Source organism: Lithobates pipiens, unplaced genomic scaffold, assembly GCF_037356315.1.
Source record: "Lithobates pipiens isolate NorthernLeopardFrog02 unplaced genomic scaffold, aLitPip1_a1.2 Scaffold_13, whole genome shotgun sequence".
NCBI lineage: Eukaryota > Metazoa > Chordata > Amphibia > Anura > Ranidae > Lithobates > Lithobates pipiens.
The window spans coordinates 489,434,937-489,450,485 of record NW_027507718.1 but is presented as its reverse complement, the minus strand read 5'-3'; the positions used below and the strand labels follow the sequence as shown (position 1 = coordinate 489,450,485).

At 41.7% G+C, this 15,549-nt stretch overlaps 1 protein-coding gene across 1 annotated transcript in view; it reads left to right on the top strand.

The window, feature by feature from the left end:
* Positions 1-14,795, top strand: part of PTPRA (protein tyrosine phosphatase receptor type A) — a 206,262-nt gene extending 191,467 nt beyond the window's left edge. Inside the window, exons 17-24 of the mRNA XM_077478003.1 lie at positions 87-236; positions 809-902; positions 3,134-3,210; positions 4,649-4,783; positions 5,714-5,839; positions 7,167-7,318; positions 9,033-9,168; positions 10,920-14,795. Coding sequence (XP_077334129.1) covers positions 87-236; positions 809-902; positions 3,134-3,210; positions 4,649-4,783; positions 5,714-5,839; positions 7,167-7,318; positions 9,033-9,168; positions 10,920-10,994 — 945 coding nt within the window. The 3' untranslated portion in view covers positions 10,995-14,795. The remainder of the gene's footprint in view (positions 1-86; positions 237-808; positions 903-3,133; positions 3,211-4,648; positions 4,784-5,713; positions 5,840-7,166; positions 7,319-9,032; positions 9,169-10,919) is intronic.
* The last annotated feature ends 754 nt before the right edge of the window (positions 14,796-15,549 follow it).

Sequence of the window (15,549 nt, the reverse complement as noted above, 5' to 3'; positions counted from 1 at the left end):
CAGTATTCTATGGCTTTTGCAAAAAACAAAAAAAATGAGTGTAAGAACTTGTGTTCAATGTGTCTCTCCTTGTGTGTATTGTTTAGATGCAGTACGTCTTTATTTATCAAGCACTGCTGGAACATTTTCTGTACGGGGACACAGAGCTAGAAGTCACGTCCCTCGAAACTCACCTACAGAAGCTGTACAACAAAATCCCCGGGACCAACAGTAACGGCCTAGAAGAGGAGTTTAAGGTGAGACCAAAAGCATTATGAAGCTCCTGGTGAAACATTGGGGGATGGTAAATTGTGCCATATAGTGACACTATATGGCAAAGGGTTTGTAGACATCGAGGGCATTTAAGACAGTCGTGCATCCAACCTTGTGACAACAGTTGAGGCAAGGACATTTTCTTTTCCAGCATGGATGTGCTCCCAGGCACAAAGCCGGCTTCATAAAGACATTGTTTTATCGATTTGGTGTGGAGGATCTTGAGTGGCCTTGGCAGAGCCCACACCTCAACCCTACTGAACACAATTGCGATTAATTGAAACACCAATTACAGGCCAGGTCTTCTCATTCAACATCAATATCTGATCTCACAAATGTTCTGTTGGCTGAATGAACATAAATACCCTCAGACATACTCCAAGGTTTTGTAGAAAGCCTTCCCTGAAGAATATAGGCAGTTATATCTGCAAAGGGGGGTCAACTCTATATTAAAGCAGGATTAATGACCACACTGCTGTACCATGGACTGAAATTTCAGGTTTAGGTTTCGGAGCAGATAAATTGGAGTGCTACATAAGTCTGTTTCTCCTTCCAGAAGTTAACATCTATTAAAATTCAGAATGACAAAATGAGGACGGGAAATCTTCCAGCCAACATGAAGAAAAACCGAGTCCTGCAGATCATTCCATGTAAGATTTTTTTTCATGTAGCTTTAGTTGCGTTTATTTAGTGTCCCTGTCTGCTATGCAGCAGCTTGCAGAGCTGGTTGAATCATTCACATTTTTTTACAGGTTACTGGTTTAGAGCTACAGAGGAGATAGAATTATTGCTCTCGCTCTAACGATCAAGGCTGATACTTAACATGTGTGGTTTGAACACTGTTTACATATGTGGGTGCGACTTGCGTATGCGTTCGCTTCTGTGTGTGAGCTCAGAGTGATGGGGCGCTTTAATTGTTTTTTTGTTTTTTTTACACTGTCCCTTTTAAAAAAAAATATTTTTTGATCACTAAGCAGGACAAGGGACTCTTTAACCACTTCCTGCCCAAGGTATGTCCAGGGACGTCCTTGACTTTGCTGGGTAATATCTGAATGATGCCTGCAGCTACAGACATCATTCAGATATCTTCTTTTAGTGCCAGCAATGGGAGGGGATGTCCCGCTGCCCTCCAGTGCTTCTACCGACTCACCGCTTCCATCGGTGAGTCGGAGATGGGATCCGCCGGCCCCGCATGGTGGTCATAGAGATTTTCCGGTGGACCAAATGGTCGCCGGAGTCTCTGATCTTTCAGAGGCCGGGCATAATGTTATGACGTCACGCCCGGCCTCTGCATTCAAACGAATGGCGGCGCCTCAGCTGGGAAGCCGAGATCGTTAATTTTTTGGGGGGGATTTCAGGCTTTCCAACCCAGCGGTGAGATGTGGGGTCTTATTGACCCCATATCTCACTGTAAAGAGGACCGATCATGCCATATTGCTATTACAAGGAATGTTTACATTCCTTGTAATAGGAATAAAAGTGATCCAAAAAATTTATTTTTAAAGTGTCAAAATAAAATTAACAATAAAATTAAAGTTCGTGTGCTCGCACGCAGAAGCGAGCACATACGTAGGTCCCGCCCACATATGAAAACGGTGTTCAAACCACACATGCGAGGTATCACCACGAACGTTGGCGCAAGAGCAATAATTCTAGAATTCCTCTGTAACTTTACATTTTTTTATTGGTTATATATTTTAAGTGTCTCCTATGGGGATTTTTACATATTGACTTTGGCGCCATACCACGAGCGTGTGCAATTTTGAAACGGGACATTTTAGGTATCTATTTACTCAGCGTATCTTCATCTTTCTTATTATGCAAACAAATTGGGGTAACTTTAATGTTTTTTTTTTTTTTTTTTTTTTTTAAGCATGAAATTTCCACGCAAATACCGTGGGAGATAAAGATGCAATGACCGCCATTGTATTCTCTAGGGTCTTTGCTAAAAAAAATATATAATGTTTGGTGGTTCTATGTAATTTTCTAGCAAAAAATTATGAATTTTACATGTAGGAGAGAAATGTCAGTATTGGCCTGGATGCGAAGTGGTTATTGTAAGATCAGGGGTCGAAAAGACCTCAGATCTCGCATTTACACTTAAAAGCAATAAAAATAATTAAAAAAATAATTTTACGTGTTGACATAAAAAAAGAAGGGCCCTTTAAGGCTGGGGGGGGGGGGGGGGGCGGAAGTGGCGAAAGTCGAGTGGGGGGCCATCTTGCCCTCACTGGACTTCCTGCCCTCACTGGACTTCCTGCCCTCACTGGACTTCCTGCCCATCACTCCATTGGATCGTTTCCTCTGCTGGTGATCTCTCTGGCAAACGGCAGAAACACCTGGGAAGCGGCAGGGATGGCACATCTCCTGCCACCCATCAGTCATACCGTGTCAAGTCCACGGCTGGTGGCACTATTATGTGAACGAGGATCGCCCACTGTTTAAAAATATACCGGGGTTATGACAGCAGATAGCTGCCATAACCCCGGTTTTTAACGTCCATGTAGCGACCTACATACACGGTGGATAGCCCGTAAGTGGTTAAACCCAAAAGCAAACATTTATTATATCGCAGCTTACCAATTCTTAGATGTGGTGGCTGCATTACTTTTCTTTTGTAGGCCAGTAAGTCTGGTGTTTTTCAATGGAACAAATTGTCTGGCAATTGTTTCGGAGTATCGAGACAGACCCATTTACCACCGACAGGAGTGCTTACAATGATCAGCTTTTATTTTTTCATGAAAAATCTTTATCCCAATAGGAACAAAACAGTTTGCTGCAACTGCAGTGTGAGTTGGAGTTTGGCTTCAATTTGTTAGTGTATACTCCTAGTCCATCTCAGAGTTCAGCTTTAATATTTTCTTTCCTTTTTCTCCTGCAGATGAATTTAACAGAGTCATTATTCCTGTGAAAAGAGGAGAGGAGAATACAGACTATGTAAACGCCTCTTTTATTGATGTAAGTTCATCCTACATTTAGGAACTAGATGATAATCTTTATATGAAGGTTCTTATTGATCCAGGACTGGGGTATACCTAGTATAAGTAGTCACAATGAAAGCATTTGTTACCTTAAAAAAAATAGAAAAAAAGAAAGGGGATCCTGTTCCCTTAAAGCATGAATAACTGCAAAATATTTATGCTATTTAATTTGTCCCCTTCTATCTCCTAAAATACCTAGCTGATCCTGCCTGGTTCTGCCCTCCCCCCTGTAAACTGATCATGGTTTATCATGGCTGCTGAGCCCTGACACCATGGTCAGTTTATGTGCCTCCGTCATCCACAGCCCTCCTGTCCTGCTCTCCCCTCCCCAACTGTCAGCTCCGTCCACTCCTCAGCTTTCCCTTCCTGCTGCAATCATAACTATATTATGATCATGCCATCCCCTCTGTAAAATAACATTATTTATCCCAGTGTATTTGCTATATAAAAAAAGATACTGATTTCGACCTTATATCAACGTGTACCCTGGCGTTCACGTGACCGTCTCTCTCTCTCTCTCTCTCTCTCTCTCTCTCTCTCTCTCTCTCTCTCTCTCTCTCTCTCTCTCTCTCTCTCTCTCTCTCGGCTGACGCCAGCGGGAATTATTGGCCCCGCCCGCTATAACTGTCAGCCGGGGGGAGAGGAGAGAGTCGAGGAGTCACATGAGCTGGGCTTGTTGTGTAGTAATGAAGACATTACACTGCTCATCCAAGTAGCTTCTCCAGCTCTAAATGCCAGGAACATACCTCAGAGTTTATGGCCAAACAGGTAACACCGTCACCTGAAAGCGATATCAAAGGTAAACTTTAAACCCCCCCCCAAAAAAACAAAAACATGTTAGCCCTGAATCTCCTTGTTGGGTCCCTCACCGGCACTCCTGGCTCCTTCTTTTCTCCTAATCTCCTTAAATTTAATGACACCCGATCCCTCATTTTGTTTGCTGGTGGTTGCAGCCGCTGGACAAAGTGTGGGTCCCGCAGCAGCTTCCACTCGCACAAGTGTGAGCATAGGTTTTAAGGCAGTGATGGCCAACCTTGGCACCCCAGATGTTTTGGAACTACATTTCCCATGATGCTCATGCACTATGCAGTGTAGCTGAGCATCATGGGAAATGTAGTTTCAAAACATCTGGAGTGCCAAGGTTTCCCCATCACTGGTTTAGTAGGGTAAAGCTTACCCTATTGGATGCAGCAAAATATTTCTGGATAAACCTCAGAATCCTCATATATTATATATATTTTTGTCTGCCTTAAGGAATCAGCACTTTCTCCTTTTTTATAACAAGATTTTGCTATTTCTTTAGGCAGGTGCTCTTCAGGCCAGTTTATGCCAGTGGTGATCTTATTATTTTAGATATAAGAAACCATTTATGATGTCAAATGATAGAATGTTGTTCCTTTTTCTTTGTCTTGCAGGGTTATCGACAAAAGGACTCATACATTGCCAGTCAGGGTCCATTACGGCACACGATGGAAGATTTCTGGCGGATGATCTGGGAGTGGAAGTCGTGTTCCATTGTCATGTTAACAGAACTGGAGGAGAGGGGGCAGGTAATATTCCCAGATGATTGATGGGAATCAGCCTTGCTTGTGTGCACAACAAGGCTGAACTCCAGGAAAACGGCATAACACAAATATATACCACATACACGGTCCACTCTGAGATATAGTTGAGAGTGTGAAAATAGCGCTGGACCCGTAAGAATATCTTTTTTTGTAGTGCTATCTTAAAGTATTGATGATGAATAGAGGGATGCCCATGATCTCTCTTGGGTTTTTTTTTTTAAATACTGATTTTTAGTAAACGTTTTTGGCACAAAAACCAAATGCAGCAGATACGGTATGTCCTTTATACAGGATATCATTCTAAACAGTCATCTATATAAGTAAGAGTTTCACTTTTTGAATTGAATTACTGAAATAAATGAACTTTTTGATGATCTAATTTTAAGAGATGACTTGTTGTCATTCACTTTTGGCATGTTTTGAACCTTAAACTTGTTCAGTTATGTTATAATAAATAATGAAACATAAAAGGTAGTTCTCTCATACACTGAGAAATTTTAATATAAAAAAAATAACTGCGTTTGTAAGTTATGGTGCAAAATAACTTTTATCCCGGTTCCTGTATCCCGGTGGGCATGATGAAATGCATCAGGGTGTGTTGGTTTAGTGGAGACATGTAGGCTAAGGCTGCTCCTTATTCATTCACCTTGCCTGATCGGGAATAGCTGGGATTCTTTTCCCTTTGTATTTATTAACCCCCTGGATTAATATCAAGACAAGCCTATACCCCATGTTCTGGGACACAGGGATATGCTTTCACCTCTACCTAGAGCCCACTAGAAGTAAAATATCAGGTTGAAATTCTGCCTACTGTATATGGTTGTATGTATACGCAGAGAGACCCATGCCCTAAGCTGTTCCACTAGATAATTGCAGTCATACTCCTAAATAGCATCATCACTTTATTCTTTTCAGGAAAAATGTGTGCAGTATTGGCCATCAGAAGGGACCATGTCTTTTGGCGATATTACCATGGAGCTGAAGAAGGAAGAAGAGTGTGAAAGCTACACAGTGCGAGACCTTCTGGTCACCAACACCAGGGTGAGGCCTTCTGCGATCAAATCTTGTCAGGAAATATGCAACTATTCAGATCTTTTTATAGACCAGAAGAATGCAACCTCAGCATTCCAGCTGTTGTGGAATTGCAAGATTCTGATAGCCACAAGCATGACTCCCAGAGAGGGATGATGGGATTTGTAGTTTCACCACAGCTTGAGTGTCAAGGTTGCCTAGGCCTGGCACGGACTTTCTAACTTTAAATAGAGATACAGCATCAGGTAGCTGGTTGCCCTGGATTACAGGAACAACTGAATTGGAAAGGCTTTTGAGGATCCCATTCCTATTCTGTACTGAATAAAGCTGGCCATAGTTGATTTTTTTTTTTTTTTTTTTCAGACAACAGGCTGAATGAAGGAAAGATAAGGAACAGATTCCTTCATCCACAAAAACGAGGTGGATGGAGGAGTCCCCCTCCCTGTTGGGACATTGTATTCTAGAAGAGTGTCTGTATATACTGATCAGCAGCTGCAGCCGCTCATTTCTCTCGAACAGGAATGAGCACTCATTGATTAAAATTCTGCTGTTTCCTACTCAACCAGATGAATTTTGATCCATCTATGGCCACCTTTAGCCTATAGAACTGCTACACAAATTAATGAGTAAGTTTTAGCAGCCAATCAGAATTAATCTTTGTCACTTGATGTAAGACCTGCTGCGAAACTGAAGAAAAAGTAAAAAATTGCAAACAGGCTTTTTATTGCAGTAGAGGCATTCAGTGTCTCTTCTGCAATTAAAACGTACCTTCCTGTTCACAATCAGCTCCAGAGTGTACACTATCTGTCCCCCCCCCCCCCCAATACCAAATGTAGCGATGTTTACTCCCACTGATACAAGACGCTATTCTGCCATTTGACAATAGGGTACCGGTTCTCCCACCGATGCCAATAATAGGACACTATTCCTCCTTATGATACCAGCAATGGGACACTATCCCCCCCCCCCCCCCATATCAAATGTAGCGATGTTTGGATGCCTGATCCTGATGCCAGGAAAATGTCCACTTGCTGGCCATAATTCAGCCCTCCTAAAGTCTGAAGGGCAACAAATCGGTCCTTTGTTTAGAAACTTTGGAGACTCCTGCTTTAGAACATCATTAGAAATGTTTCGATTGCTCCTTTTTCCATTGAACCCGAGAAACAAAATTGAAGAGAAGTCCACAGTTTGGTCATTGGTTTTAGCATAGAAGTGAATAAAAATCATTGCATGTGCAGTTGTAGAAGAGTAGAGTTGTCATCTGTGACGCAGTAACAGCTATTCACTATTACATGGGCTGTTTGGTTTATTAAAGTCAGACATTTTATTTGTGCAGGAAAACAAAGCCCGCCAAATTAGACAGTTCCACTTTCACGGGTGGCCGGAGGTCGGAATACCCACTGATGGGAAAGGGATGATCAATATCATCGCAGCTGTGCAAAAACAGCAGCAACAGTCTGGGAACCACCCCATCACCGTACACTGCAGGTGAGTACTTGTATTACTTCTAGGTACTCCATTAATGTATGCACCAGATGAGAATGTAATAATACTATAGAAGGTACTGCTTTACTGTACGCACCAGGTGAGAATGTAGTACTGCTTCTAGGAGGTACTCCATTACCATACACTGCAGGAAAGTGCTAGTACTACTGCTGGGGGGTAGTCCATTTCTCTACACACCAGGGGAGAACGTAGTACTACTTCTAGGAGGTACTCCATTACTTTAAACAACGGGGGTAATGTAGTACTATTTCTAGGAAGTGCTCCATTACTGTACACACCAGGTGAGAATGTAGTGCTGCTTCTAGGAGGAACCCTATTACCATGCACTGCAGGAAAGTGCTAGTACTACTACGGGGGTAGTCCATTACTGTACACACCAGGTGAGAACGTAGTACTACTTTTAGGTGGTACTCAATTACTGTACACACTAGAGATATATGGGAGAGCGGTTTGGGACTTTATATGAAACATGCAGCCAGGGAGGCATCACGGCATGAATGTGTCTGGCGGGTAATTGTGAGTTGTGACCATATATATTGCATAGTAACATAATACATACAAAAATATGAACTGCGTAGAATTTATTTACATAATAATATGTTGGCATAATAGCATAGCAACATATTGGTTCACAATGATATCATCATATAAAACGCCAAACTCATAATTGCATGTTTCCACAATAAAAAAAATGATTTGAATTGGTAAGGTCCAGTAGAACAATCTTGAGATCTAAACAAAGGGGCATCTAATAGCTTGACATGTTTCGTGGCTAACTTCCACTCTTCAGGAGCAGATGCAGGACAGGTGTCTATAAAATTGTTAAAAAACAAATATTCAATTGGGCATGTCTATAAGAAGAGGAGGGAAAGGAAGATACAAGAGTGGATCCCCCACTCATACTTACAGACCAACTATAAGTTCTTGGCACAGGTGTGGAAAGCTGGAGGCCAGCTGCGAGGGTCACCAGCCCTGGGAGCTGAGGCGGTGACCCCCATGACACTAATGGAAAACCAACAGAAAAAGGCAGTCCCCGGGGATGAATCCCCTGTGATGATCAAGGGTTATTAGCCCATCTAAGGAAAAGGGTACATTTGTCTATAATATAATAAAACGTGAAAATACAGTAAAACCTTGGATTGAGAGTAACTGGGTTTGACAGCATATTACAAGATGAGAAGCATTTTTTAAATACATTTTGTCTTTATATACAAATAGCATGATGTCACATCTGAGTATAAAAGAGGAGAGAAGCGCCTCTAAGTGTAGCAATATGGTTACATTTAATGAAGTTACAACATGTAGCAACGCACATGGTTCATTATAGAGGCACATCTAAGTATGCAGGCATCCGGGGTAAAGCTATCCACTTAGGCCATACATATCATTACTGTACACACCAGGTAAGAATGTAGTACTACTTCTAGGCGGTACTCTCTTACCATACACTGCAGGGGAGTGCGCTAGTACTACTACTGGGAGGTACTCTTACTGTACACTCTAGGTGAAAATGTAGTACTACTTCTAGAGGTACTCCATTACTGTAAACACCAGGTGAGTACTGGTACTACTAGGCGGTACTCCATTACCAAAAATGTTTTTTCTTTTAACGCTTAAGATAATGCTGTACATTTTTGTATGAAATGATATTCAAATAGTAAAATGCTGAGGTTAATCATGTTGTTTTCTTTGACAGTGCTGGCGCGGGGAGGACGGGGACGTTCTGTGCTCTCAGTACTGTGCTGGAGAGAGTAAAAGCAGAAGGGATACTAGACGTCTTTCAAACAGTGAAAAGCTTGAGATTACAGAGGCCACACATGGTGCAGACACTGGTGAGTGCTTTCTTGTCAAATCTGCCAATTTTTGTTCAGAGGCTGTGTAAAGTGTATAGACATCTGTGATGGTACCTTTTGCAGTTATTAAGAGATGTATTTTTTGACTTGCAGAATTTCTGGTTATAAGAGACATTAACACTTTGCCCATTCAGGTAGTCATTGGCTACTGTGAATCACAGCCAGTGAGCCAATGAGGAGAGACCAGGAGAGGGGCCGAGCTGTGCTCTGTGTGTGAATGAACAATTTTTCATTCACAGGATCGCAGCTTGGTAAGCCCCATAACAAAAGGTTTGCTTATTGGGGGCACTCAGCAGGGAGGGGCGGACTGCTGGCATGGGACCCAAAAAGAGATGGATCCAGGGCAAAACCACTGCACAGAGCAGGTAAGTATAACGTGTTATTTAAAAAAACAAAAACAAACAACCTTTAGAATCAATTTAAAAACTGTTTAGGACATAAAACCTAAACAAAACAAAAAAGTTAACATTTTCTAGCTGCATGAGTATTCACATTAACTTTATTGCTCTTTATGGATAAATCTGGGGTCTATTAGACCCCAAATCTCTCCTCTGATCTCCAGTACAGTCAGCGGACACCGATAAGTCTGATAGGTTGCTTTCCTGGCTACTAACGGCCAAGTAAACCTGGCAAGAAGTGATTAAAGTGTTTGTAAACCCTTAGAAACCACTTTGACCTACAGGTAAGCCTAGATTAAGGCTTACCTGTAGGTCCAAGAAATATCTCCTAAACCTACACGGTTTAGGAGATATTTACAAAAAGACAGGCACCACTATCTACGGCGCATGCACCGTAGACAGCGGCATGCAGGCACACTATCGCCGCTAGCAGCATGCCGCTGCTAACGGCGATATGCCATTAGTGGCAGCTCCCATGCGCATGCGCGGGAGTGACATCGCTGCTCCAGTGCTGTGAGTGGCCGGAGCAGCGATACCCGGAAGAAGATGGACGCTCCTTACTACAAGGGACAGCAGTGACATCACCGGCTTCTGCGTCAGGTAAGTGATACATAATGGGCTACTATGCGATGCATAGTAGCCCATTATGCTTTACCTTCGCAGGGAGACAAAGAAGTAGTAAACCCATGAAGGTTTACTTCCTCTTTAAATCCTTGTCGCTTCCGGTTTCTGAGCTCACAGAGAGGGAGGAACAACATCCGTTCCTCTCTGTGTAGGGCTGCCAGTCGCAGTACTCCCGGGCGGGAAAGCTCAGGAAAAGGCAGTGGCAGGAAGCGGCGCAGGCATCATCCCAGTATAACTTCTTCAACTCAAGAACGTCCATAAACATCCTTTAGATGGGGGGGGGAAAAAAGAAAGATTGATTCCCCTCATTTATAAAGCACAGTGATGTTTGTTATTTTTTTTTTGTTTTTACAAATTTTCTTGAATACCCCTGGCTTCAGGACTCTCATAATGTCTGCCCTCTGTTATAACCGAGCCCCATAGTGTTTTGTACTAAGGCCAATAAAGTTTTTTTTTTTTTTTTTTTTTTTGAAACCATCATTTTGGAGAACCTTTTGTTCAAAGCATCAAAACTGAAAGCATTATGTGTTTTTTCAGCTAGTACAAACTCAGACTGGCACTGGAAAATGGTCATATCTGCATTACAGTAATGTAGAAGGTTCAATTTGACTAATATAAAATATATTACATTTTATTATTTCTAATATTAATAATGGTAAAAGGGCACATATAGCTAATTCTCTCCTCTTTTTCTCCCATCCCCTGCAGGAGCAGTACGAATTCTGCTACAGAGTGGTTCAGGAATATATTGACGCATTCTCGGACTACGCCAACTTCAAATAAAACCAAGGGCAGGACACGACCGTGGCCTTTAATATTTTGTAATATTCTATTTGTTAATATATCTAGACCAGTGTATATATCTTAACTGTTTTAGAGGACTGGTACAATGTGCTTTATATTAGCTGGAAATTTTATATGTAGCAAAGTGATTAGTGCGAACAGACTTTTTTATTTTTTTTTATTTTTTTTTTTATTTGAATACAATAGCTGGATGTTTTGGATTTTTATTTTTATTTTATTTTTTAATATCATCATCCCCTCATCCATTTGCTTAGACCCGTGGTCCATCCCTAACATGAAGAGAAAAGCCTTTGTGGAATGTTCTATATAGACTCATGGGAAGCACAGCCGTTTAAGGTTTATTGCCATTTTGAGCACTATGACTGAATTTATTCTGTAAATAAATATATAAATAGGTAAAAAAAAAATATATCATAGATTTTTTTTTTGTATCAAAAGTATATATAAACATATTAGCCTTGACATGATTGCTACACAGCGGTAGGCCTTGTGTGCAGCAGATGGGGCCTTGGGCTGATTGACGCATCTGCAGTGTGGAAGGAGTTAAAGAAGCCATTTTGGAAATGGCTTTTTGGGGTTTTATTTTTTGCCTATGTTATAACATTTTTTTGCTGTGTGATACGTAATACCGAACAGACATTCCAAGCTATTAAAACTCTCCAGCTATTCCAAGCTATTAAAACGAAATCATTGACTGAACTACTCTTGCAACAACGTTTGAATTTATCTACACAATTCCTCAGCAAGTGTTCCTGTTGTCTGCACATTTAATATGTGGGCTGACAGGATGTTCCTGAGAACATGACCTGTTTGTATTTAGGATATCATTGATTTTAGTAAATTTTATCTAGACTTTAGAGATCTATTTATTGCCCAGTGAAGTGGTGGTTAACTTTGCAAGGCCATATTTTATAATTTGCGTTGGTAGCCATAAAATAGCTGCCTACGCAGAATTTACAGGTCACCTACAAATGCGTGTTTGACCAGATCGCTAAGTGGCTTTCTTTGCAGAATTTCAGGTCACAATTTGATTCCTGGCCAGGCTACAAAACGGCTATCCACAACATTTCAAAATGCATTGGTGTGATCAGAGCAACCTGTCTAAGATGGGTCCTACTTGGCCGTGATCCAGATGCTGGTCTAGGTCGCAATGTTAATGCAAACACTGATATGTTATGCTGCTTTCTAAAGTACACTGGTCCGGCTTAAAAAAAAAAAAAAAAAAAGTCCACCATATAAGTAATCTTTGTTCTGATAAGCAATCAATCAGCTCTTACAGTGGCTTTTACAGATCGTATAGTCCTCTATGGACATAGTCTTGGCAACATAATGGCTACCCCATGGCTCTAAGATTTTACAGAATATATAGGTAATATTCTACTGAGCATTTGCCAAGCCAGAAAAGGGCTGCCCTTGCAGAATTCATAGTTCCCATTGCAGCGAATGTTGGTCTTTCAAACTAAATTATTGCTGAATTCCTTGGAGATGTCATAGTTTGTAGACCTCATTCTAGTTAGGCCATCAAAAACCTCTTTCTCTACTGTGTAGATAACGCATTTTAGTGGGAACAACATCTAATATTGTAGTGTCGGGAATTCTGTTGGCTAAGCCTGGAAGCTGCATTCATGTACCTGGATTGAGGAGTTGCCAAGATCTTTTGTCAAGAAAGAACGGCATTTGCATGCATGTTGAGTGTAAGGGGAACTACAGGTGAAATTTTTATTTCACGTTTTTAATGAGGTGGTGAAGGGTTAGAGGCTCTGACAAGCTTTTTATTGCTGTGTACCTGTTGAGATGTTTTCTCAGTCCTTGTATGACCATGGAACAAAACGTGACAGGAAATCTCTCCAACAAGGACAAAACAGCATATCGAAAAATAAACCAAAAACGTTTTTTTCAGCAAAAGGTCAGAACCTCCCTATTTTTATTTGCCATTTTTTTTATACTTTATATATATATATTTTCTTAATTTCTGTACCAGTGACAGCATTGTCGCCTGCACAGAAAATGAGAGCAAAAGATGAAATAAAATAAAAAGGGGGGGGGGTCAGAAGATTTAACTCTTCCACTCTTCAAATTTTTGCCTGAAGTTATTTTTTTTTTAGATGTGATGACCAATTCCATTTTAAATTGGTCTGTTTTAGTTCTTAAAGTGTTTGCCTGGGCTGAATCCACAATAAACATATGTAATATACCCATCTGTAATATACTGTACATTTCTCCACGTTTTATCCCTTTAAAAATGCTACAAGCACAGAAAGAAAACGTTTGCTTTACCAGAAATCCAGTGAGCTCCTAACCTGCGTTTATGAGCTGACAGCACAGTGCCTCCACTGCTTTGAAATCCCAGTGTTGTCAGCCCATCCTGGGTTCTCCTCTGCTGAACTACAGAACACCCCACCACTCATGTCCTTAAAGAGGAGCTCCGGGCTCCCCCCCCAAAAATTAAGTCAGCAGCTACAAATACTGTAGCTGCTGACTTTTGACATAAGGACACTTAACTGTCCAGAGATCCAGCGATGTCCTCACCTGAGCCAATTCTTTAGGCAGATTCGGGTGTAGGTGTCGACATCTTAAGTAAGGGCAACCGACAGATCGCTAAGATCCGCGTGGCAGATCTGACTAGAAGTGGGAGCAGGTACCCCCTCCCCCCACAAAAGTGCCAGATGTGGCAGTGGAGGATGCAAACAAGGGGAACTTCCTGTTTTGGGTTAAATTCCACTTTAAGCAGTAGGTGTCCTGTAGTCAAGTTGGGTAGAACTTGGGCCGGGCTGAAATTAAGAACTCACTGGATTTCTGATAAATCAGCATATTTTTTTTTTTAGTTTCAGTTGACAAGAGATGGAGAAATTTGCATTTATTGCAAGCATGTACTGGCTTTTTTTTTTCTGTATGTTGCCCAGGCATACACTGCAGACACGGAAAACATCACATTGAAAATGCAGACACATCGAGCCTTGCTGGTCCAGTGTCCTAATCTTTTGCGTCACTTTCCTTCCAGCTTTCCCAATGCCATCTTTCATGCTCTGACCAGTTTGCTGCTCTTTCCGCTAACTCTGTGTAGAACTTTCAACCAAAGGCCTTCCTCCATACTAACTTCTATTGCCGATCATTAGACACCTGGACTGTATGAATGGTTTACATCAACTGGGTTTGCTCGCCTGTATTCCAGTGCCACCTTGTCTCGGCTATACAATAGATGGGATTTGGTGGCACAGAAATCTTTTTAAGGGCGTTTTCTCACCTCTCAACCAAAGGAGCGATTGGAGTTGGATTGATGCACAGTTGGGCTTGCTACAATTCAGAGAAACGGACCTTAAAATAGAAACCTAAAACTTCTCTAGCAAGTTATTCTGTGCCTTTGTTCTATTTCTCCAAGCCTGTATTACAAGGCTGGGTTCCCTCTGTGCAGTGAGGGTTCTCACCTTGCCTCGTGACCCATAGTTGTCTAGTAAAGGCCCTGGGGAGGTAACACAAGGAAGCCTTTTCTATCCCTGTGCTGTTTTGGCAAGATTTGTACTTGCAGTACCAGCCATGATGGAAGAGGTCCTTATCAATGGTGATGGGGAACATTCTTATGTCTCTCCCCTCTTTTTATGTAACATGAGGGGAAGCGAGTGAGAAGACGCCTATGTCAGCATTGCCTAAGTATTCTCTGCTGTGAACCTGTACACTTTTTGTGGCACCTTATTGTATGTTTAGTTTTAATTTCTTAAATTGTCTTATACTGAAAGTATCATTGATGACAATAAAAAGAAAACCCGGTGACATTGTACATAATTTTGGTGAGCTGTCCTGATTTCTTTACAAATGTTCCCTTCTTTTGAAGGCCAATTTAAGCTTGAAGTGGTTGTAAACCTCTGAAATGAAAAGTGAAACAAAGCATATCTCTATAGTGTGTACTTGCCTCAGTCCAAAGCACCTAGTGTGGTTCCTCTCGGTTTCATCCTCCCTCTGATATTGGCATGAGTCACTTTTGACAGGCTAAAGCCCTGTACACACGGGCCGAATGCTAGGCAACATCAGCCAGGTCAATAAAAACCAGCTGACATTTGGCCCGTATGTATGGCAGCCGGTCTGACCGAAGCTGGCCAAGCATGCTGGAAATCCAGCAGCTGACCCGCTCTCAATCCACACTCAGCCATTTTTTTTTTCTGGCCGGGGGGGGTGCGTGGCGCATTCCCCCCTCCCCCCAATCAGAACACAACAGCTCAGCAGGAGAGATCAATGTACTAACGTCAGACGATCGATGTTCAACCCATTGGGTACCAGGCTTTACTCTAGACAAAGGGTCTCCAAACTTTCTAAAAAGGCCAGTTTACTGCAGTGATCAGGGCATACCTTGGATTCTGGGCTGCTGTTATGAAGCTATTTTACTAAATCTGTTGAAAGAACCTTACATTTAAACTACAGGGTGTGGATTGTATCTAGCTGTTTCCCCCTTTAGCTTTAAAGTGTTGATGCACTTATACAAGAATATGCCAGCCCCTCTATCAGAGGCTGGCATAGCACACTGTGTAAGTTGTTTTTTAAA